The sequence below is a fragment of the Notechis scutatus genome, chromosome 5 (genome assembly GCF_049901735.1).
Source record: "Notechis scutatus isolate UNSWTSFEM ecotype Mainland chromosome 5, rNotScu1.2, whole genome shotgun sequence".
Classification (NCBI taxonomy): Eukaryota; Metazoa; Chordata; class Lepidosauria; order Squamata; family Elapidae; genus Notechis; species Notechis scutatus.
In genome coordinates, this window is record NC_142013.1 from 86,264,167 (window position 1) to 86,286,710 (window position 22,544).

The 22,544-nt window shown below is 36.4% G+C and overlaps 1 protein-coding gene and 1 long non-coding RNA gene across 2 annotated transcripts in view; one reads left to right on the forward strand and one right to left on the reverse strand.

Moving 5' to 3' along the window:
• The first annotated feature begins 1,766 nt into the window (after positions 1-1,766).
• On the forward strand, positions 1,767-21,216 carry ADPRHL1 (ADP-ribosylhydrolase like 1). Its single transcript, XM_026666733.2, has 7 exons — positions 1,767-2,238; positions 8,231-8,395; positions 12,297-12,422; positions 16,615-16,755; positions 18,650-18,777; positions 19,202-19,334; positions 20,143-21,216. Exons 1-7 carry the CDS (start codon positions 2,022-2,024, stop codon positions 20,298-20,300), a joined length of 1,068 nt encoding a protein of 355 aa, XP_026522518.1. The 5' UTR covers positions 1,767-2,021; the 3' UTR covers positions 20,301-21,216.
• The window catches only part of LOC148130561 (uncharacterized), a 29,372-nt gene continuing 27,134 nt past the window's right edge, over positions 20,307-22,544 (reverse strand). The window contains exon 4 of the long non-coding RNA XR_015749887.1: positions 20,307-21,393. This is a non-coding gene — a long non-coding RNA (uncharacterized LOC148130561). The remainder of the gene's footprint in view (positions 21,394-22,544) is intronic.

Below are 22,544 nucleotides of genomic sequence, written 5' to 3' on the forward strand. Positions count from 1 at the left end.
GTTCTGTGCTTGTAGGAAATGAAAAACCAAGTTTGAGCAAAGGTGGTTACTGATGGCCCTCATTCACAGCTTACAAAACTGATGAATTCAATTGCTTACCTTGTTGCAGCATAAATATGAGGTTTGTTGGAACTGTGTTTATCTGAAACAAAATGTGTGCACTGTGCATTCACTTATTACTACTGGAATATGTTCATCTACACTTTATAAGATTTTATACTCCCCAATCAGTTTACGTGTTTAAATCAAAGTTAATTCGAATTGAAAGATGATATCTTCAAGATCAACAGTATCAAATGTAATAAGTTATCTTAATGTATTCTTCACAAAATCCCACGAAACAGATCAAAATTTCAGTTCAATACAGGTTGAAAGAGCAAAACTATATTGAAAGAGCAGTACAGTCTTTTGGAATTTTGCCCAGCTCCTTAAGACAAACCCAGCATGGTTCTTCTATAGCACACAGGATTTATCCAGTAATTGCATGATAGCTATGTAACTTCATACTGTAGAGATTGTAACAACAATGGAAATGCCAGCACAGGATGATGGGGCTGACCAGAGTAAGCATTTGTGCAATTTTTCTTCTGAAAATTAAATTCCAAGTCTGAAGGAGATGCTTCACAATCTACAAGAGATTGTTAAAGCAACCATATCTTTTTCAAGACTCTTATGGCTGTTTCCTGGCATATGGATGCCCAACAGCTTCACTTCCTTAGGCACAGCTTATTGTAAAAAGTTTCTCTTTGGAAGGCATTGCCCAACCCTGTTAAATTCTCTACCAAAGAGAATTTAACTTGGAATAAAGATTAGCACTATTTTGCAACAGTTAAAATGCTTTTTTCCCAGCATTTATCACAGAAAGAAATTGAAACATATTTACTGAAATAATAGTAAGTTTGTATTTATAAGCTGCATCTTCCCAGTCATGGTTAATAATAAAATAGTTTTGTTTCTAAAATAAAGTTTGCATTATTATAATAGGAAATCATTCAATAATTCTAAAACTACTCATGCTGCTACATGATAATTTTTATTATTTTGTAACTTGCTTTGTAAATCTCACATGTCTACAAAGAAAATAGAATAGAACAGAATTGAATTGAATTCTGATTAGACACACAGGAAATTTGTTTCCAGTGCATTAGCTCTCAATATACATACAACAATAGTGATAGATCATTAACATAGTAATTGCAAAATACATTCATCATAAAATATTAGATACAACACTTAGTGATAGTCATGGACACTAAATAAGCAATCAACATAAATCATACTAGGATATTACAGTAAGTAAACAATATAAATTGTACGAGACAAGCAACAAAAGTATAGTCATAAGAAGATAAAGAGATAGATAATAGGGAAGATGAAAATGATGGTAATACTGCCTTTTTAGATAGTTTGACAGTGTTGTGGGAATTAGTTTAGCAGAGTGATGGCATGGGGGGTCTAGTTAGTGTGTCAGTTTACAATTTACATTTAAACCTATCAATTTTAAATTAATCATTTCAACTTCTATCTTTTCATTGTGGGGTAATATAAAACTTACCAAGTTATTTTTATCATTCACACAAACATCTTGTCAGGTTTTAACAAGGAAGAAATGTACCAATTTGAACACCTATAAAAATAAGTCTCTTAATTCAATATGTGTTTTTCAAGGGATAGAGTTACATAAACTGGAGAGATCAAATATTTCTTGGCTTGCTTGTCCCAAGGCTTCTGAGTTTTAGAACTACACTTATTTGTGTTCTGCACACTTTCTAAGCTTGCAGCTTAAAAATAAGTTGGAAAATATTTGGACTTACAGTTTTATCTTGACCATTGGCTATCAGAGAAGCAGTGGCATATATGCATGCCAGGAAAGGCCAGGCTTCCCTTATACGGACAGTTCTTTGCAGTGACACAATGGCTCCGATATAAAGTGTTGCTTAATCTAAGCTAGAAGGCAAAGGAACAAAGAAACATCAAGTGCCTGTTTGAGACCAAAGAGAACTGAAAAAGCAAGTCATTTAATGATGGAGAAATTCAAGGCTGCCTTGTTACTAGCAGGGGTAGGGGATGCTTTGGGCTATCGAAATTTTATTCAGGAAAACAATGCTTTAGGTGCAAAAATTCAAGAGGAATTGAAAGAAATTGGAGGACTCGGGAACCTGGTCTTGTCCTCGGACAAATGGCCAGTAAGCGACAATACTCTGATGCACATGGCGACAGCTGAAGCTCTCATCACAGGTAAGAGGAAAAAAAATTGTTTTCTGGATGCAGACTAGGAGGGTAGGAAGAGGACTGGAGAGCTGTAATAATCATGTTTGCTAGTTGAACAGGGAGCTAATGCTACCTTTAGTGAATGATGCTTAATAGGCCAGGCATTTGCCCCAAACTTAAATAAGGGGAAAAAGAGTGTACATAAAGGACTCAAATGCCACCTCAACTATGAACTCATAAAGTCACCTGTAGTGAGACACTATGTATAACTGTTTATCTGCAATATTTGAAATATAATACTTGTCTATCTTAAAATATTTTATGAATAATACTAGAAATAAATAATTTATTCCTAGTAAAAAAATAAATTATTTAAAATGCAAAATTAGCTCTATTTTACTTGTGCATCAAGCTGAATTCCAGTTAGCAAGGTTGCACATTATCTCATTTTGGTTGTATAAATTTGGTTCAAAGGAATACATTAAGGTTGCACGATTCACTGCGTGAATTTTCACAGATATGGAAAGAAAAACTAATCTCAAATGCCAGTTCTACCCTACACATGAGCAGTTTTTTGGTGTAGCAAAAATCAGCCTCCTGCATTGACAAAAAAATGACGTAACATTCACACAATTGTATTATGTACCCAGTTTATCATGCATGTTCAGGGGGACAGATATAGGTATCCTTGGTAAAAACAAAAGCATTTCATAAACTTTATTGCTTTCTTATTTTTTGTGTGTATTGTAGAATCAGATATGTCAAAGTCAATGAAATTTATTTAAATACCTTTATCTGACTGCTGTTCTAAAATTAGCTGCCACTGATCTGTTGACGAGAATCTTGAGTATTTCTTATCTAGCTACTAGTTAGCCAATGAAGTGAGATAGAGTCAACACCCTAAAGATAATGGCAAGATGTCAACCTATCAAAGCAAAGGATGACTGGCATACTTCTGAATATAGTCAATGATTAAATCCACGTCACATGTCCCTTGCTTCTTGACCTCTGAGCATTAAGGTTATCTGCAAGCCTTATCAGCCGGCTCTGCAACCATTTTTAGATACAGTAGTTCCAAATTAGTAAGGTCATATTTCTCTCAATATATAACGTGACACCACTTGTCAGGATACACCTTGACCTTGATTTCATCAACTGTATTTCCAGGTACCAGCTATTCAGTGTTTTTGTCTGCTTTTTATTCTAAATAGGGAAATATGCTGGGTTTTTTTATTATATAAAGCATTACTGGGTAACCTTTAAAATGAAGTTATATAGATAAAAGCCATTTTATAACAGGGAATATAGATGTTGATATAGATGTTGATAGTTTATTGTAAACTACCAGTTGACAGAAAAAGGGCATTTGAAAAAGGATAAGTTGGAAATAAGCATGCTATCTGGAAACTAATCATGCTACCTTTCTAGAAAGATGGAAAACAGATACAAATCCATCTTCCGCTTTTGTATTTGATAGTTCAATTGCTTTGCCACATTTAAAAATATTTATTAGAAATGTCAAGGGTCTGTTAGAAATGTTAGTTACAAATACAATGGATGTTGCAGACATAGTAGTAAAATGTCCATTTTGACATTTACTATTCTCTTTTTTTCTATGTTGTAATATCTAACAAGGACTCATGCTGATGTGCAATTATTCTCACAAACATAATGATCAATACAAAAACCAAAGGCATGAAACTATCTAAATTCTGTAAGAAACAATTAATTCAAATTAAGCGAGATGCAATTAATATATAATTAAATAGGCAACCAATAAACAGATATCCATCCTCAAATGGCTTTCTGAATAGTTCTGTTTTCAAGCCCTTAATAAAATACAAGAAGAAAAATACATCTGGCCATTTAATTTTATTAGAATCTCAATTTAATTAATCCAGAAGCAGCTAATGACACTTTTACAGCAGTTTTGTTTATTATACCAATATAATTCCTATTTTATAAAAGGGTAAGGATCTCTTATCTAGGCCACTGAATGAATACATGACAACCACTGGTCCAATACAATGGTTCTCAGCCAGAAAGAACAGGTACATTGGCTTGTTCCTCCATGGGTCAGTAGTGCTGCCATTCATCAAGAACTAAATCATTTATCGAGAGGTCTTTTGCATAGCAGTGTTGAAGCGCTATTCTTGAAGGCAGAGGCAAGCATAAGGTATGCCAGTAGCAAAACATGCTGGCAGCAATTCCAGCCCTGATTCTGTCTCAACCAAAAGATGGGATCCATTTAAAACCAAGGAGAGAAGACAAACAGGGTGTGAAAGGCTTCTTGATGTCAGATTTCCAATTTAACACGGTGTTTGAAGAACTGGCAGCAGAGACGCCATCATTGCCACTTGTCTCCTCCTGGTTTTTCCTACCATCCATGGGAAGAGAAGCAAAGGGGAGAGAAAAGTGAATGTCTTTTGGTGATAGTTTTCCATGTACCAAGATCAGCCTCCTCTTCCCACCCCTGCATTATCACATGGAAGCGATGGCTGGAGCCGCTTAAACTCCAAAGTGAGGGTAAGCAACTCTTCAATTGCTACTCACATGTGGTAAGACTTCTGGACGCATGTCAAAAATGCAGCTATCCAACCCCACTGATCAGATGGTGTGCCAAGACTGGGTAAGCACAGCAAACACAGCAGCACCCTGAAGGTGGCAGATCTTTAGCCTGGAGATCTAATCTTGGCTTGCCATCCAACCAAGTCCTGGCAACCTTAGGATCTGCTACCATATCATACATTATTGGCTCTCTGCTGATGGATCAGGGATGTGTTGACAGTACATTGATGATTTATGCCCTCCAAGTACTATTGCTGCATCTTCTACAATTGGCAAGGTGTGCAGAAAAACCCTAAGTATGTATCTCTATTTGCATTGCACTTACAAAAGTGACTCTGAGTGGATTATAAATGGTTAGAAGCACAATAAACAAATCAGAAACCAAACCATGACTAGCATCCAAAACAAAATATTTGAGGCCAACAACAGCTATACCATCTTTTCAATTCTGGATGATCTTATTCCATACTCTGGCCCAATGCCCAGGGGATAAACTAGGTTTATGGAAGATCAGCAGGGTTGGAGCCATACAAACCTTGGGTAGAATTCTATTCTATAGGGCAGGCACTGTAACAAAGAAGGCACACCTTCTGGGTCCTGCCAGGAGGCACTGTTTCATATAAGGGACCTGAAGCATGCCACTGTCTTGGCTGTCCTCGGATGAGTTAACTGGAGATAGTTGGTCACATGAATAAGTTGTCGGAAAGTGGATTTTTTTGAAAAATTTTCTAAGATACAATGGAAATAAGCAGAATAAGAATCAGATGCTAAAGGAACTACACGTTTTAATTAAAGAATACAAAAACCTAATTAACAGCTACAGAATGATACAAATTATAATATTGGAAATATTGTAGGACCATTATGAAATATGGCATCAGAAGTTAATATCAATAATGTCATTTGTGATGCTTGTTTCTATGGGTAGGCTATGTCCAAAAGATGTTATGGGATAAATGGTAGAAGAGGAACAAGTTTTATCAGACAAGACAGAAACAGAACTGACACTAAAAGTGGATGTACCAATGACAGGCTATAAGAATGACATGCAAAAAGATGTCTCACTGGACAGAAAGAAATTGGTTGAAAATCAAAAAGTAATTATAAATAATAAAGCAAGAGATTTATCTGGATAATTGTTTTGTATTAGATTTATTAAAAAAGGTTTCTTAAAGCTTGCATGAATCTTCTAAGAAGGGGCAAAAAACAAATGAAATCAAGTTCTACAACATTGCAGTACTTGAACTAAAGATTATTAGAAGTAAAAGAAGGAATGCAAAGCTAGTTTAAAATACTGTAGATATGTTATTGTTTCTGACAAACCTTAATGAAGTTTTGCTAGGACTGTAATGATGATGCTTTATGGATTTGATTATAGATAAGAAATGGGACATGGGGTGAAAACATCATAGGCTGTAATTAAGAGATGAAAATTGTTGATACTTGTGATGAAGGTTGGAAGTCCTCCCTTCCTTCCTTTTTTATTTTATATTTTATATTAGTTATTACTGCAATTATGATATTTAATAAAATTATTTTTAAAAATATCAAGTCACTGAACAGTTGAGATATTTTTTATCTACACCTGTTTAGTACTGCCTTAGGGCAGGGAGAATGTGACTGCTCAAGAAATTAATCTTGCTGTCATGTTGAGTAGTTCAATTAAAATATTAGCACAGTGTCTAGGTGTTGTTGTTCTTTAAAACAGCAAATTAAATTCTATGAATTATTAGAAAAAGAATTGCCAGTAATGAATGTCCTTCCAGAAACCTACTGGTATTCTTAATATTCCATACTATGATTTTACTGATACTGATCATCAAGTCCTAAAAAGTCTCACGCATTGGAAAAGAGCAAACACACATATCTCAAATAAATAGAGAGCTAAAGCAATTTCCTTACAAGAAAAATATGCTGAACAGATTTTGTTGCAGGGTTTGTTCTTGTTCTGATAAGAGAGACTTAACAGAAACACATAAATCATAAATGATGTGGGAGATATGGGTTCTTTAATTTAATTTTCAGACCTTTGAAATAAAATGCAGAAAGATTCAGGAACAGCAAAAAGATGAAAAGTATGTTTACATTCCACAGACTTAACAATAGCATTTCCTACTATTTAGAATTTTTTAAGGAAAAGTATGCATGTTCATAAACAGCTGTGCTATCAGTGACTTCTGATGATACATCTGAATCATAGGCAACAAACTTTGAATGACTATCTGCTACACTTCAGTAGAAGGAGACATTGATCTTCTGTTTGTGAACTTTCCAAACACATCTCTTTGGCCAAATCATGTTACAGAATCCAAGGTCTTTTTGGTTCTAAGAAAATTGTATGATGGAGATAAAACAATGTTCTTAACTCTGTGGTAAAGCAAAAAAGAACTCCTGCTTGTACGAAGAGCTTTCCACCTTATTTTTTATTTCCAGAATTCAACTCATATTTCATGTGAATGAAAGTAAATATACATGTCCCACCCCAAGATAATGTTGCAGGATGCAATCTGAGTCAGTCACCGGGAACAAAAATTTATTCTTCCAAGCTTTGACACTCATCCTTGAACTCATCATCGGGAAATTTCTCTCTCTTCAGAATATGTGCATATAGATCTGGTTGTGTGTAGCTTTTAGTTGTTAATTAGGGTGTTGATAACTGGCTATTAAGTCATTAGTTGTTTCCTTATGCCACCATGCCCTCAATACCTGATAGGCACATGGTAAATTAACACTTCTAATGTTTCTCTGGCTGTTTTTGTCCCTGCTCAGCCAACAATCATTGTATCTGCAAAATCAAATTGTTCATTCACTTATTTTCCTGCAATATGGGGGTTAGCTTCATATCCATCTGTCCCACATAGTTGCAAGGGCAATCCATTCAAGGAATCCAGTAAATTACATTAGAGGTTTCTCCCACCTCCAAACAATCATAGTCATGTATAGCATGTTACACAAAGAAGTCTACTGCCATCTTTCTACCTTTCTAATCATTCACAAATAGAGGATCTGTGACTCTTAAGAAGTGAACTTCATATGTCAACCTTGCTGGTTGAGACCACTGAGAAATATAGTTCAGTAATATCTATGGGACTCACTTACTTTATCTCTCATAGTAGAGGTACTATAACCTACATTTCGAATGAATTTATACTTTGCTATCATTTAGTGCTTATCCAAATCTTTACAGCCAAAATTATAATATTATAGTATCATAAACACACTCAACAGAGATAGGAATAAGCCAGACTGGATGTAATGAGAGTAACTTGTTGATAACCATTCATAGCTGCTCTATTTATCATTGCTATTCATGTATGCCAAGACTGTAATGACGTAACATGTTAAATGACTGTGGCAATGAAATAATTGCCCTGTTCAAACATCATTCATGTTATTCCTTTTTTAACATTTCCTACTGCATACAAATGTATCTTATTTTTTGCCTGCATAGATTATTGGTGCTTAGAAGATCTGTATCGCGAACTTGTTAAACGTTACGTTGATGCTGTTGAAAAACTTCCCGAGAAAAGATCAGATCCTGCTACTATTGAAGGATGCTCCCAATTGAAGCCAGATAATTACCTCCTTGCTTGGCATACACCCTTCAATGAGAAAGGTAGGCTGAACATTTGCCCCACACTAATTTAACAAAAGCCATATTACACTTTTGTCCTTTGAGAAAAGATACCAACTATTGTTGGATCAAAGGCCATATTCTTTTGACATCCCAAAGTTCTAGGACAAAACAAAATGTACAATTATAGTGTTGAATCTAAATTCACCATAAACTAATCTGAATTAAAAGAGACACCTCCCCATTTATTTAATACTTATCTTTTGTCTGACATATTAACAACTATAGCTGAGAAAGAGGTTTTGGAAATATTCTGGGAACTGTACTTAAAAGTCTCAAGGACTGCATAAAGTTTGAAGCTTTGGGTGTGGGTTCCCTGCCCTGTTTCAAAATAGCCTGAAGTAGTTACAGTAAGTGGCAAGGAATGTTAGATAAGTCAAAATAAGTGGGGACTAGGCTAATATCCATGTACAGTTACAATCATTTTGAATTATTAGGAGCTATGGTGGCGCAGTGGTTAGGATACAGTATTTCAGGCTAACTCTGTCCACAGTCAGGAGTTGCTCACAGTTAACTCACCCTTCCAGTCCTTCAAGGTTGGTATAACAAGGACCCAGATTGTTGGGGGCAATATGCTGAAGTTTTTTTAACTACTTAGTGCTGTAAAGCACTGCAGTGGTGTATAAGTCTAAGTGGTCTTGTTACTACTATTACTATTTCAATGTTTTGACATTTTGGCTGCACTTTCATGTATTCACCTGTTGGTAAATTGCACTGAAAACATTGATATTTATATTTACATACAGAGACATACACACTCATATACAATGTTGAACCAAGTTTAGGTAAATATAAACAAGATTAGTCTTGTTTAGTGTGTGAATTTCAAAATCCTAAATACTTGGCACTTGACTGCTATCTCAATTAACCAGTGAGAACTCATTGCAGATTACAGTTTTTCATGCATTGCAGGATATACTTAAAGAGCTAAATCATTTAGGTTTTTTTATGTTTCATAAAAAATGAAAAGTTTCATAGGTTGATTCTGTAAAGATACATGTGATATTTTTTCTCTCTCTTTTTACAATAACAAGTATGCTCTCCTCTGACATGTGGGAAAGAATCATGGTCTGTTGTATGGCTGAGCAGCAATTCTATATGTGCCTGGAGAAACATAATCAGCTGCCAAGAATTCCTTGGGGACAGCTCAGCTCCGTGTCCTTTTGTAAATTATCTCGGCTTACAAATAGCTCAAAATCTATTTCTAGAGTCTTTGTTCTTGGCATGATGCTTTCTGATTCCAGATTTTTGTCCTGGAATTTTGTATTCATTTCCAGCAATACAATTGGTCATGTTTCATCTGGAGCTGTGTATTTATTATACATTTTACCAGTTTCATTTATTGAAATCAGATTCCTGAGACAATCCAACTACATACACATGATGCCTCTGAGCGTAGGGCTCAAGACAAAAGTTTGATTGCCAGTTTGATTTCTCCGGTGACTTCACTTTGTTTCCCTCCTGGTGTATATTACACAAACCGAACTCTGTTCTATAGTCTGAATGCTGGCAAGTTTAAGGGACCATATTTCATGGGCAAAAGCCCAGCTTCCACTGGATGATGCAGATTCCAGATCCAGCAGTGGGTTAATATGACACTGTTTCATAGGGGCCCTCAACTGGAGCAATATCCTCTAAGACAGCATCATGGCATAAACATTGCCACATACTATGGCAATTATTTTTGTCCCGGCGCACTGCATGATGCAGCACTGATGTCAAAACATCTTCCCCTCCTCACTCTCCAGAAGAAGAACAAATAAAATAAAACTAGTCTTGGGCTATAGTTTCCCACTTATGCTCTGTGTCTCCATCTGATCCATTCTGTGGTTCAGCCAACTGGAAGGTAGTAAGTTGTCATGACATACAGGAATCTGTCTCACGCTATTTTATCATTCTGAGAGGACACTTGATAATGCTACCAGTTTGGACAGGTTCGGCCAAACTGGTAGTAAAAAAACAAACAAACCAAGAATCAGCTGAGAGGAGGGGAAAAAAAATCTGACAAACAGCTGAGAGGAGAGAGAAAAGAAAAGTGCAGGGTTGGCCCGCCCACCTGCCCCTGTGCTTTTCTCTTTATCCTCTCAGCTGATTGGCGCTGCAGGTCACAGCTGGTGTGGGGAAAGCTTCATGCTGGCGTTAGGCAAAGCCACGCCCACAGAACCGGTGGTAAAACAATTTGAATCCCACCACTGTTGAGAAGGTGTCAATAATACCATTATTATAAACCATGAGTGAAAAAATAAGTAACACCCACTCATGGGAACGTGCTATTTTTTTTCCACTTTATGTAATTTGGAAAATTCCCAATTAGTCATTCAACATAAGACTGAATATACAATCTTCCTAATATTATTTAGTATAGTGTGATGATTTATGATAGTAAGTGTCTGGGTTTGAAGCTGATGCAGCTAGAGGTTTTGATTCCTGTGACAGAGAAAGCCATTTTGTAAACAAGCGATGGGCATCAGAAATACTCAAGGCAAAGAAACAAATCTTGCATTTTTGATGACTTGAAAAGGGGAAGAGAAGGGGCCCAGAAAGCAAAACCTTGGGATAAATACATATAATAAAGGCAGGGTTTCTATGTGATAAAAGTATTCCTCAACTTGCGACCACAATTGAGCCCAAAATTTCTGTTCCTAAGCAAGTCATTTGTTAAGTGAATTTTGCCCCGTTTTATGACCTTGCTTGCCATAATTGTTAAGTGAATCACTGCACTTGTTAAATGAGTGACATAGTTGTTAAGTGATTGGTTCCCCCATTGACTTTCCTGGTCAGAAGGCTGCAAAAGGTAATCACATGATTCCAGAACACTGCAACCGCCATAAATATGAGTCAGTTGCCAAGCTCCTGAATTTTGATCACGAAAACATGAGGATGCTGGAATGGTTGTTAAATATGAAAAATGGCCGGAAGTCACTTTTTTCAGTGCTGTTGTAACTTTGAACTGTTGTATGCCGAGGACTACCTGTATAGAAATACACCCAATTAATGGTCAAAAGTTTGTTGTTACTAAACATTACAGAACTAAAGTGCACCTATGTTCGATCAACAGTATTTAAGAAGTGAGGAGAAATTACTTGGCATGAAAAATCAATGCAACACTCCAAGAGTCATCAGACATTCCACAGACACCTAAACTCAGGCATAACACACACACACACACACACACACACACTTATCAAAAATCTTTTTCATGAGGGACAATTTCAGCCTTATTGTGATTTTTCTAATATATTACCCTCATCTGTTCAAATGTAATGTTATGTAGAAAGTTTATGTGGGAGGGAAGAGGGTATGTGTAAAGCTTATGTCTGGAATTAGGGGTCTGTGGAGCCTTAACTTAAGTTCTTAACTTAAGCACTGAATATATTGTAAGCTACTCAGAGCCTTTTTTGAAATGGGTGGTTTTATCAAATTCAACAAAGAAAATATCAAAATTTCTCTTCAAAACTGCTTGTGTATATGTTGTGTGTATTCCAAATTATTATTTATTTATTTAAAAACTTGTTCCCAGTTTATTTTGGGTTTTTAAAGTTTGTTTATTATGGTTGGTCACACACAGTCAGCCAGATATTTAAATTGGGTTCGGCATTTTTATCCACCTATAGATTCCTTTCCAAGGACATGAGATAGGTAGTTCTTGTTGTTTGATGGCGTTAAAGGCATTGTTGCAAGATGTATGCTGTTCCAACTAAAGCCAGCTTTGGCAATTGACTGATAGTGAATTATTATTATTATTTATTACACGTATATGCTATCGAGTTTATACTATATTGCTTCTATGGATTTCTTTATATTTAATTAAATTGTTCATGTAGCCATTTTAAAAACAGTGGAACTTCCTTTATTAATTTACATGTTGTCATTTGTCATATAGGCTCAGGGTTTGGTGCAGCTACAAAAGCCATGTGTTTAGGGATGAAATACTGGAAGCCCGAAAGGCTGGAAACTCTAATTGAAGTGAGCATTGAAGTCGGACGAATGACTCATAACCATCCTACAGGTAATATCTAGGAAAATTAGTACACTTGGTCATCCTATATAAAATATTGTCATCAGCAAATGACTGAGTACAGTAATACAGATCCTGGATGATGGGGTACCGTAAGTTTTATTTGACATCTGTACAAGGCATATGTTCTAGTACAATGAATATGTGTTCTAATATACTAGCTCTGTTAAGGTTAGAACTGCATTAATCATATGAAGACAAACCCTGAAGTATGGGGGGAAATTGGGGGTGAAAAGGAACATTTATTTGTGCCCACCTTCCCCTGAAAAGACCTAGAGGATACCATAATGGGTATGTGGGAATACCTTAGGAGTGTGGGAAGCCATCACCCCCTTCCTAGAAGAATGAAATATTTTGAGGAATATTTTTAAAAAGGCAGGATAAAATATTTCCCTTAAAAGAGAAATATTAAAGGGAGACAGAAACTCAGAGCCCCAGATCCCTGCTCCCGGCAGATATTTTGTGCCCATTAAGAAAGACGGAGTCATCCTATCTACAAAACAAAAGATCTTCGGCTCCGAGGTGAAGAGATTAAGACATGACCCTTCAGGACATAATAAGATTAACCCAGGGATGGGTTTCTACAGGTTCTGTTCACCTCTGTAGAACCGATAGTTCTGAAGAGCAGCAGACATATTTTATTTATTTATTTGATTTGTCAATTGCTTACAAAATAACATATTATCTTATTATATTAGATTACATAGAACTGGTTCTATGTCTGCTGATGTTTTTGCCCATCCGGGCACTTACGTGATGTTTATTTCCTGATTTTCCAACTTCAGCTGTCGAATGAGGCACAGCTGCAGTTAAAAAAGCAGGAAAAAGGGCTGTTTCAAAGGCTGCTTCTCTGCTGCTGATGACGATTTACAGGCTCGCGGCTTGCAGCCTGCAGGGAAGCTCGTAAATCCTGAACCGGTAATTAACCCTGTCATATCCCACCCGCTGGATTAACCCACTAAGACACAGACCTCACTACATTGCACAATATCCTAAGGACAGTGCATCACCCTCAGAAACTTCAACCAAACTTACCTCAGACAAACTCCTAGAATGTTTATATGGCCCCATGGGAGTCTGACAACAGCCAATAGAATACATGTTCCTGCACAGGAACAGAAAGTTCAAATGCAAAGCCCAAGAAAAAAGTATGAATACCCCCACACACTCTCAACTCCGTATGATCAGCTGCACCAGAACCATGTGCTTGGTGGTTCTGCTTTATCATTAAACCATCTTTCCAATCAGCCTCCATGTTTCCAGTGTCTTTCTCCCAGCTTGGAACTGAACCAGATAGATATTTATTCCAACAGGAGACAGGAGGAAGAGCCACAACCGTTTAATAAACCAAATTTGAATCCAAATGGGGAGGTTTAACAAAAGCATCTCAAAAGGAACTCTCCATAGTTTTCAGGAGAGTAAAATGAAGGAATCTTTCACACTTGCAAGATTCTGTCAGTGTAACCTTAGAATAAAGATAGAGCTGCTTCTTGTCTAGAGTACCTTTGCAAGCCAACAGATATTTACACACACACACACACAAATTTTAGAAGAAAATAATTATGGGAAGAATTTGCAAGAAAGATGCTTGATATTTTCTGGAAGAGCTGAGATGATAAAATGTAAGTCAGTATTAAATATTGATATTAAAAACAAATATAAAAGATTAAATATGTCAATGCAGGCGTGCATTGTTTGCCAGTAACACTATTTTATTTAGTCATTAAGAAGTTCCATCTGTTGTACGGACTCACTTCGAAATGCCTTGATTCAGAAGCTGCATTTTTTTATTCCAAGTGGAATCCTAGGGCCAAGGATTCCAAAGTGTGATTTGGTTGCAATATGACACAGGTTCATATTCTGAATTAACATATATTTTCCCAGCTGTAGTTCACGGAGCAGGAAGGAGCTATGAAAAGAAAAAAAATGGGATCATAGGTATAACCTAAAGAGGTGTAAATTGCCCCAAAGGAACTAAAGTAAGTAGGGTGGATGGGCAACTGAAGAAGCACCCACAAGGAACTAATAGTAAACCTATAGGTATGCTTACTGGGGAATTCAACACATCTGGAAGAATCCTGGTTAGGAAAGATACTTTAGACCAGGGTGTCCAACCATGGCAACTTTAAGACTTGTGGACTTCAACTCCCAGAATTCCTCAGCCAGCAAAGCTGGCTGAGAATTCTGGGAGTTAAGTCCACAAGTCTTAAAGTGCCACGGTTGGACACCCTGCTTAGACAGTGACACACTATGATTTCAGCATGGATATTAATGGCAAACTTCCTCCTTTTCTTTTCATACTAAATATCAAATGAGAATCAGCCCTGATGTGTGTCAGAAATGCAAACTTAAAATAGGTCTGTCATATTTTCTAGAAACCAACATGCGCATTCAGTACAGGAGCAGTTGCCTTAAAAAAGTGCATAATAATTAAATGGGTTGATCAATTATTGCTCCAAATGAAGAGCATAATTAAGTGTAAGCTAAAATTCAAATCCGTCTTCTTTCCAAGCAGTGGCATGCAACAGGATGTTACTTTGTCTTTTAAGTTGAGTTGATAATCACTAAGAGTTTGTTTTGAACTTCTGCATCCCATTCTCCTGTCCTAATCATTGAGGTCAGAACTACATATAGAAATAAAATAAGTCACCATCCTGGAATGTTACCATGAAAACATGCCAGCCAGCTACCTCCTAAAGGCAGATATAAGTAGCAGGTCATCACTATTCTCTGAAATGTTCCATAGTTATGATTATGTGCTGGCAGTGGTACAAAAAACATTATGAACATCTTTAAAAGGGGAACAGTTAATTTTTTAAAAAGAAAGAAGTTTAAGGGAATATAGAGTTTGAAGTTCAATGAATTAAGCCTTACAGCACATGTATTTATTATGCTACCATTAGTATTATATTTTGGCCATTTGGGGATGTTTATAAAGTATTTTAAAATTCTAAATAGCTCCAAATGGTCAAACTAAACATTGTTAGATATATCATAATCTTTTATTTTGTTCTTTAAAGAACTGTTATTGGGTTGCTGGTTAGAAGAAATATCTGTATGAAAAAAAATAGAGGTTGTTACCATTTCAAAGTGGATTTTAAAATGTTCTTGTGCTTTATACTGGTAGTTTTTGACTTACAATTGAGCCCAACATTTCTGTTGCTAAGTGAAACATTTGTTAAGTGAATTTTGCCCCATTTTACCACCTTCTTGCCACAGTTGTTAAGTGAATCACTGCAGTTGTTAAATTAGTAACATTGTTGAGAATAGAATAGAATGGAATAGAATGGAAAGGAACGGAATGGAATGGAATAGAATGGAAAGGAATAGAATAGAATGGAATGGAATGGAATAGAATAGAATAGAATAGAATAGAATGGAATGGAATGGAATGGAATGGAATGGAACGGAACGGAACGGAACAGAATGGAATGGAAAGGAATGGAATGGAATAGAATAGAATGGAATGGAATAGAATAGAATAGAATAGAATAGAATAGAATAGAATAATAATAGAATGGAATGGAATGGAATGGAATGGAATAGAATAGAATAGAATAGAATAGAATAGAATAGAATAGAATAGAATAGAATAGAATTCTTTATTGGCCAAGTGTGATTGTTAAGTGAATCTGACTTCCCCATTGACTTTGCTTGTCAGATGGTTGAGAAAGGAGACCATGTGACCCCCAGGACATTACAACCGTCTTAAGTATGAATCAATTGCCAAGCACCTGAATTTTGATCATGGGATCATGGGGATGCTGTAACAGTTGTAAGTCACTTTTTTCAGTGCCATTGTAACTTTGAAGGTCACTAAATGAACTGTTGTTGTAAGCCAAGAACTACTTTAAAGCAACAACTCCTAAATGCTAAGTAAACGAAGCGTTATTTGGATTCAAATAAATTATCTCATGATTGTTTCTTTAATTTTTCAAAGGGGGTATATGTACTATGTTGTATATCTGAGCAGATGTAATTTTAATTGGCTTTAAAGTAAATATCTAATTTAGTCTCACAAAATGATTCCTCATGGGAGCAAAATAAAACTTTTATTTTCTTATACACACATAGATATGATTCTGTCCATAAACTCATTCTTTAAAAAAAAATTGTTGTCAGCATTACATTCTTTTTGTTTTGTTTTACCATACACACATTCATCTTTATGTGCTAATTTCAGGCTTCCTAGGATCTCTCTGTGCAGCTCTGTTTGCTTCGTATGCAATCCAAGGAAAGCCACTGGTCCAATGGGGAAGAGAGATGATGAAAGTTGTCCCAATGGCAGAAGAATATTGCAAAAAGACCATCAGGCACATGGCAGGTAAAAAAGATGAATGGGTCATTTCAAATGTATAAAACGTAAAAATAGCATCACTTTTTCAAAATTCCCAGTGACTTTGTTTAGTTACAGATGGTTAGAATCAGTATTGCAGGCTAATTCTGCTGACTGCCAGGGGTTTGATCTTCACCAGCTTAAGGTTGACTCAGCCTTTCATCCTTCTGAGGTCAGTAAAGTGAGGAACAGGGGTGGTATTCTACCGATTCAGCCCAGTTCTGCAGCCGGTGGCTCTGCAGAACTGATGAGCAGCGGAGACCGAACCAGTTGTCTCTGCCCCTCTGCTGTTCGGCCCACCCACCCGCTGGGGCTCCCATACTCACTTTTATTCCCTGCTTTTGAAGCGCAGCTGCTTTGCACGGCACGGCAGAGTGCTGCGCGGCAGCTGCTGAGGCCACAGGGAGAGTGCAGGCTTTCAGGAAGTGAGTCGGAATGCCTCTGCGGCTGCACAAATGCCCCACCAAGCCACGCCCACCAAACCGGTGGTAAAAATCTTTGAATCCCACCATTGGTGAGGAACCAGATTGTTGGGGACAATATGTTGACTCTGTAAACTGCTTAGAAAGAGTCTGTAAACCACTATGAAGTGGTATATAAATCTAATTGCCATTGCTACTCTTTCCAAGTAATTAATTTCACTTGCCATCTTCTGTTTGAATTTAAATTTAAATGGTATTGTAAGGTGTAGGGTCTCCCGCTTGGGCGGGGGGTTGGACTAGATGACCTACAAGGTCCCTTCCAACTCTGATTATCTGTTATCTGGAGTTGGGTGAAAAATGTAATGAAATACTAATTTAAAAATAACATTAGATCAGTGAAACAGTTGCATGAGCAATGCGCTTTTAACAGCCCCTCCATTTTTTTTAATGAAAGTTGTTCCACTTTTATCCAAACTGTTGTTGTTGTTTCTTAAGAGTAGAGCAGGTGCAGGATTAACACTTATAGGTTTGTCTCTCACAGGAGGACGCTGGCATTGCTCAGGGCAATGTCATCTCTAAGTAAAACACGCAAGCCTTTCGAAGCAGGTGCTTGTAACCCCGTCATTGTGGAAAGCGGTGCTATTTTAGAAAGCAAGGAGAGAGGTTGAAAAAAATAGATCCCTGCTTGAAACACAACTGAACCCTGTTTTTCAAGACATTTGGCTGGCTAAACAATGATAAAAGTTTCTTTCTTTCTTTCCTATTCAATAGCTCTGAATGGCTGTACATGATAGCTTTAAACTAAATATAACAAAGAAAATAAATACTATTTAGATTGCTTACACTGCAGCTACTTCACAAATTACGTTTTCCCCTGAAATCAAAGGCAATTTCCCACACAGAAAGAGCTCTACCATAAAATGTGTTTAGAAGTGTTCTTTCCAACACAAATATCATAGTGTCAGGAAGTACATTTAAGACAGAATAGTAGGGCACATTTCAAGAATCATTTTGAGTGTGCCCCTTTGTCTCCTTAAAAAATATTTCTTGAGGGGAAAAATGTCAAAGATGAATTACTCTATCTTTCTCTATCTTTCACATAGATTGATACAACAATCTATGTAATATTCAAGTATTCAGCTTAAACATGATACTCAATTATATTAACAAAAAATATTACAGGGCTCAGATTGTGTATTAAAAGTTGATTGGCCTTTAGTTATCTTTGTTGACTATCGTATGTTACTATAGCATATTGCGTTAAAGAAAGCCCTTAAAAATGGCCCAAAAATGAAACTAATTCTTTGTCTTTATGGAAATAAAAATCTTCCAAACCTATTCTCTACTATTAGTTATTATTAATGACAAACAGTATTATAATAGCCTTATTTGACTATGCTTGACTGGAATAATTTTTCAAGATTAAATGTGCTATAATTACATGTTTATTTTCCATTCAGAATATCAGGAACACTGGTTTTACTTTGAAGCAAAATGGCAATTTTATTTGGAGGAGAGAGAGATCAACGAAGAAAACCAGAATAAACCCCAATTTCCTGACAATTATGATGCTGAGGAAAGGGAAAAGGTAAGTTTTTCAAGAAAACAGCTGTTCAAACTTTCTGTGTCTGGGAAGAGGAGGAATAGATATGAACTGATACTTTTCTTACTAAAAAGAGATCCTATGCTGTAATTACAAAACCAAATGATAGAGGTTGTGTCTCAAAAAACAATATTTTACAGAATAAAGTTTAAGTTGATCATGTGTAAGAGAAATAGTAATAGAAACAATAACGAGTGACAAAAAAAGTTGATTGTTGATATATAGCGAACCAGAGACCAATGGGTAGATGTTACTCAAAGCATTAAAAACCAATAAATCAAGGAACTTGAAAGCATCAACTGTATGTTTCCTTGTTTTTAAAACATGCAAACAGAGAGACTTGTATATGTATGTTCTGGTGTGCATTTTGTCAAGTTCACACAGTCAAAGTTGTTAGTTATCCATTTAGACTTACCGGAGATGGAGTTCTGAAGGTCGTGGTGGAAGGAGAGGTCATGATGCTCCTATGATTGCGTATGATGCTCTCTTAGGATGTGGTGGTGACTGGACAGAGCTTTGTAACCGGGCAATGTTCCATGGAGGTGAGTAAATTACTGCTTTTTGTATTTTTTATATAATTCAATCCTTATAGAAATTAAAAAGCAACATGTTCACAACAGCTTTCGTCAACCAAAAGTTTTTGAGATGCATTGGTCTACAAGTCACATAACTCCTGGCCAGAGTGTTATTGAAAGTTCTAATTGCTCAACCATTGTCAATTCCCACATTTTCACTACAGGACTCACTTTCCATTACAGACAGCAGGATAAGTATAGATAAAGGGGGTAGCAGTGACAGTCCTTTGGCAGTCCCTTCTATTAAAGTTCACAAGTATACATGTATCTTAGGCCACCTCCTACCTAATAACTTACGGTGATATAATGCTTTTCCTCATCATGCTGTTTTGGTACAGTAATGATCAAACCTTTATCAGTTGAAATGTCAACCGATATTAATGAGAAATAGCTTGTGTTAGTAACATAGACTGTCCGCTGGTTCAATCAACTGCATAGAGAACATGAGGAGAAAGAAAGAATTCTAATTTTGGGTGGGATTTATAAATAATTCAATTTCAAAGATGGTTAATAAGTGCACTGATCCACTTGTAACATTACAGAGGTGGGGCACAATGTTGTCATCTTACTTCTGGGGTGGCTAGGTTTTGATTTTTTTCACAGTTCATGCTGATGAAAATTGAGGATGGAGATGCTGGGGAAATTTTAGAGATTCAGTTCTCAAAAAGGCCTAGAAACCTGTCAGAAATACAATCTTGATCATTGTTTGATAATAGCTTATCTTTCACTCCATGGTTAAAATTCCTGAATGCTCATTTGTGCTTTTGATTTCTAGGTGAGAGTGCCGCTACGGGATCAATTGCTGGCTGCTTGTATGGGCTACTCTATGGCCTCAACAAGGTTCCTAAAGGCTTATACCAGGAACTTGAGCAAAGGGAGAGGTTTGAATACTTGGGGGAAACTATTTTCCAACGATCTTCAGAGGAAAAGTAAAGATACTTTTATTTTTTTTTATTTTATAATAAACTGGCAATCACTTATGAAAACAAATTTGCAGGAGAGAAAAAAGAAAAGACCAGAATCAGAAGTGGTATTCAGCAGGTTCTGACCAATTCTGGAGAACCGGTAGCAGAAATTTTGAGTAGTCCGGAGAACCGGCAAATACCACCTCTGACTGGAGATTTTACAGGATCCTTCCCTTGCCACGCCCACCAAGCCACGCCCACAGAACCGGTAGTAAAAAAAATTGAATCCCACCACTAGATCAGATGCCTCCTTTTGTTTAAGATTATACTATTCAGCAATAACGATGTGCTCATCTTCTCCCAGGATATTAGGATTGTTGCCTTTAAATAAGCACTATTGGCAGTCAGCGTTTTAGAATAATACCTTTAAAAACTATCCATTTTGTTTCTTCAAAGGTAGAGTTTTGGCATCCATTTTAAAAAGTAACTCCTCTTAAAAAATCTTTATATGACATGAATTTCTGCTTCACCTTGTTAATAATGTCACCCTGTCACCTGTGTGCTCATTTTCACTTATGCTATCATTGCATATAAAAATCTAATGCTATCTACACACTGGATAGTGCTTTCATCACCCTTATAAAAGAGCATAGCTACTTTTTTATGCACTCATTTTCCCTGAAATTCTTAATCCACACTCCAGACACTTTCTTTTAATGTGAATTTTTTTGTCAGACTTGTAGCACCATTCCTTTAAAGAGGTAGAGCTAACACCAGGAAGCGATCCAAGAAAAGGCAGAAAATTATTACCCAAATCATTCAAATAAATTCAAAACTACGATGGTTCCTTTCAGATTTTTCAATGCTGTTTTTTTAAAAGATAAAATTTGTAATTATTTGGGTGGCTAAAACTCTTGTAAATAAATCAATGTTATGCCTCTTCATAAGCATTGTTCTTTATTTTTGCACTGTGCTTATTGCATGTTCCTGTATGTTGTCACTGGAATTTTTGCTTGCAGTTGTCACTAGAGGTCAAAGTTAAAGTGATTTATTTGTTGGCAGACATTTCCTCAGTTTCTATTCCTTCCATTCAGTCAGGATTCAGGTCCATGCATATTTGCCTGGGAATAAATTGAAATTACTATGATTTACATCCAAGTAGATACATGCAGGATTACAAGAGGAGAGCACCTTGGTCTCACTAAAATTAAGATGAAAAGCTTTCTTAATTTTCACTTATTTCCATAGGACTTAAGTATGACTAAGTGTGAGTAAAGGAAGAATGATCAATTCTACTCCAACAATTATGAATCAATGGGCAGGAGGCTAGTAAGGAAAGACACCCATTCCTTTTTTCCATCTTTTCCCAATTCTATTCACTCTTTTTTTTCCTTTCCCTTTAAATATCTTCCTTCCTGTTCATATTATGGTGAAAGATGATAAAAGTCAAGGAGGCAAGGGAGTTAAGGAGAGATACCAATGAGGCCTGGTTTTTCTCTTGGCATCTGTGTCAAAATCTGCATGATTGAACCCCAAACACTTTGATACATGCATCAATGTCATATGTAGAAAAGGGTGGGATTTTTAATCATGATCTCATTCCCATCCTGCAGATTTGGACTTCTTCTATTCCATGGACACTGCTGCTCTTTCATCAATTAACTTAGGACTGGTTTACATAGTCCTTTACTGACTAACTAAAATAACTAATGCGCTGCCCTAAAACAGCCATTCCTAATTTCCGCCCCAATGTATACTTTCCTACACTTTTCACATATCCAGGCATATAGCATCTACAGGCTATTCTTAGTAGTTGACAACTGCTCATCTAAAGGAAGTAGTCATTGAAATAAAACTATACCCTTCCATTTTGACCAAGTACTAATTTAGCACTGGCTAAGTAAAAGATTATATTAATTTACTATATCATTAACAGTAACAAAAACTTGAGTTTTAGCTTAATTATACTACATTTCATGATTCTTTGACCCCTCTTCACTGTAAGAAGAAGGTGAAAATATTTGTGAATCAACCTCTGAATCAGGGAAATGTGTACCTACAAAGTGTTTTGTACAATGTTAAGTTTTTAGTTCTCACAACCCCTTTCCTACTGATGGTGCTGGATGACTGAAGGGTATCGAAATATAATCCAGTGTTTCTCAACCGTGACTCCCTTGCTGGCTGTCGAATTGTAGGAGTTGAAGTCCACACAGCTTAAAGTCGTCAAGGTTGAGAAACATTGAAATATACAATATCTGGAAAAAAGGAGATT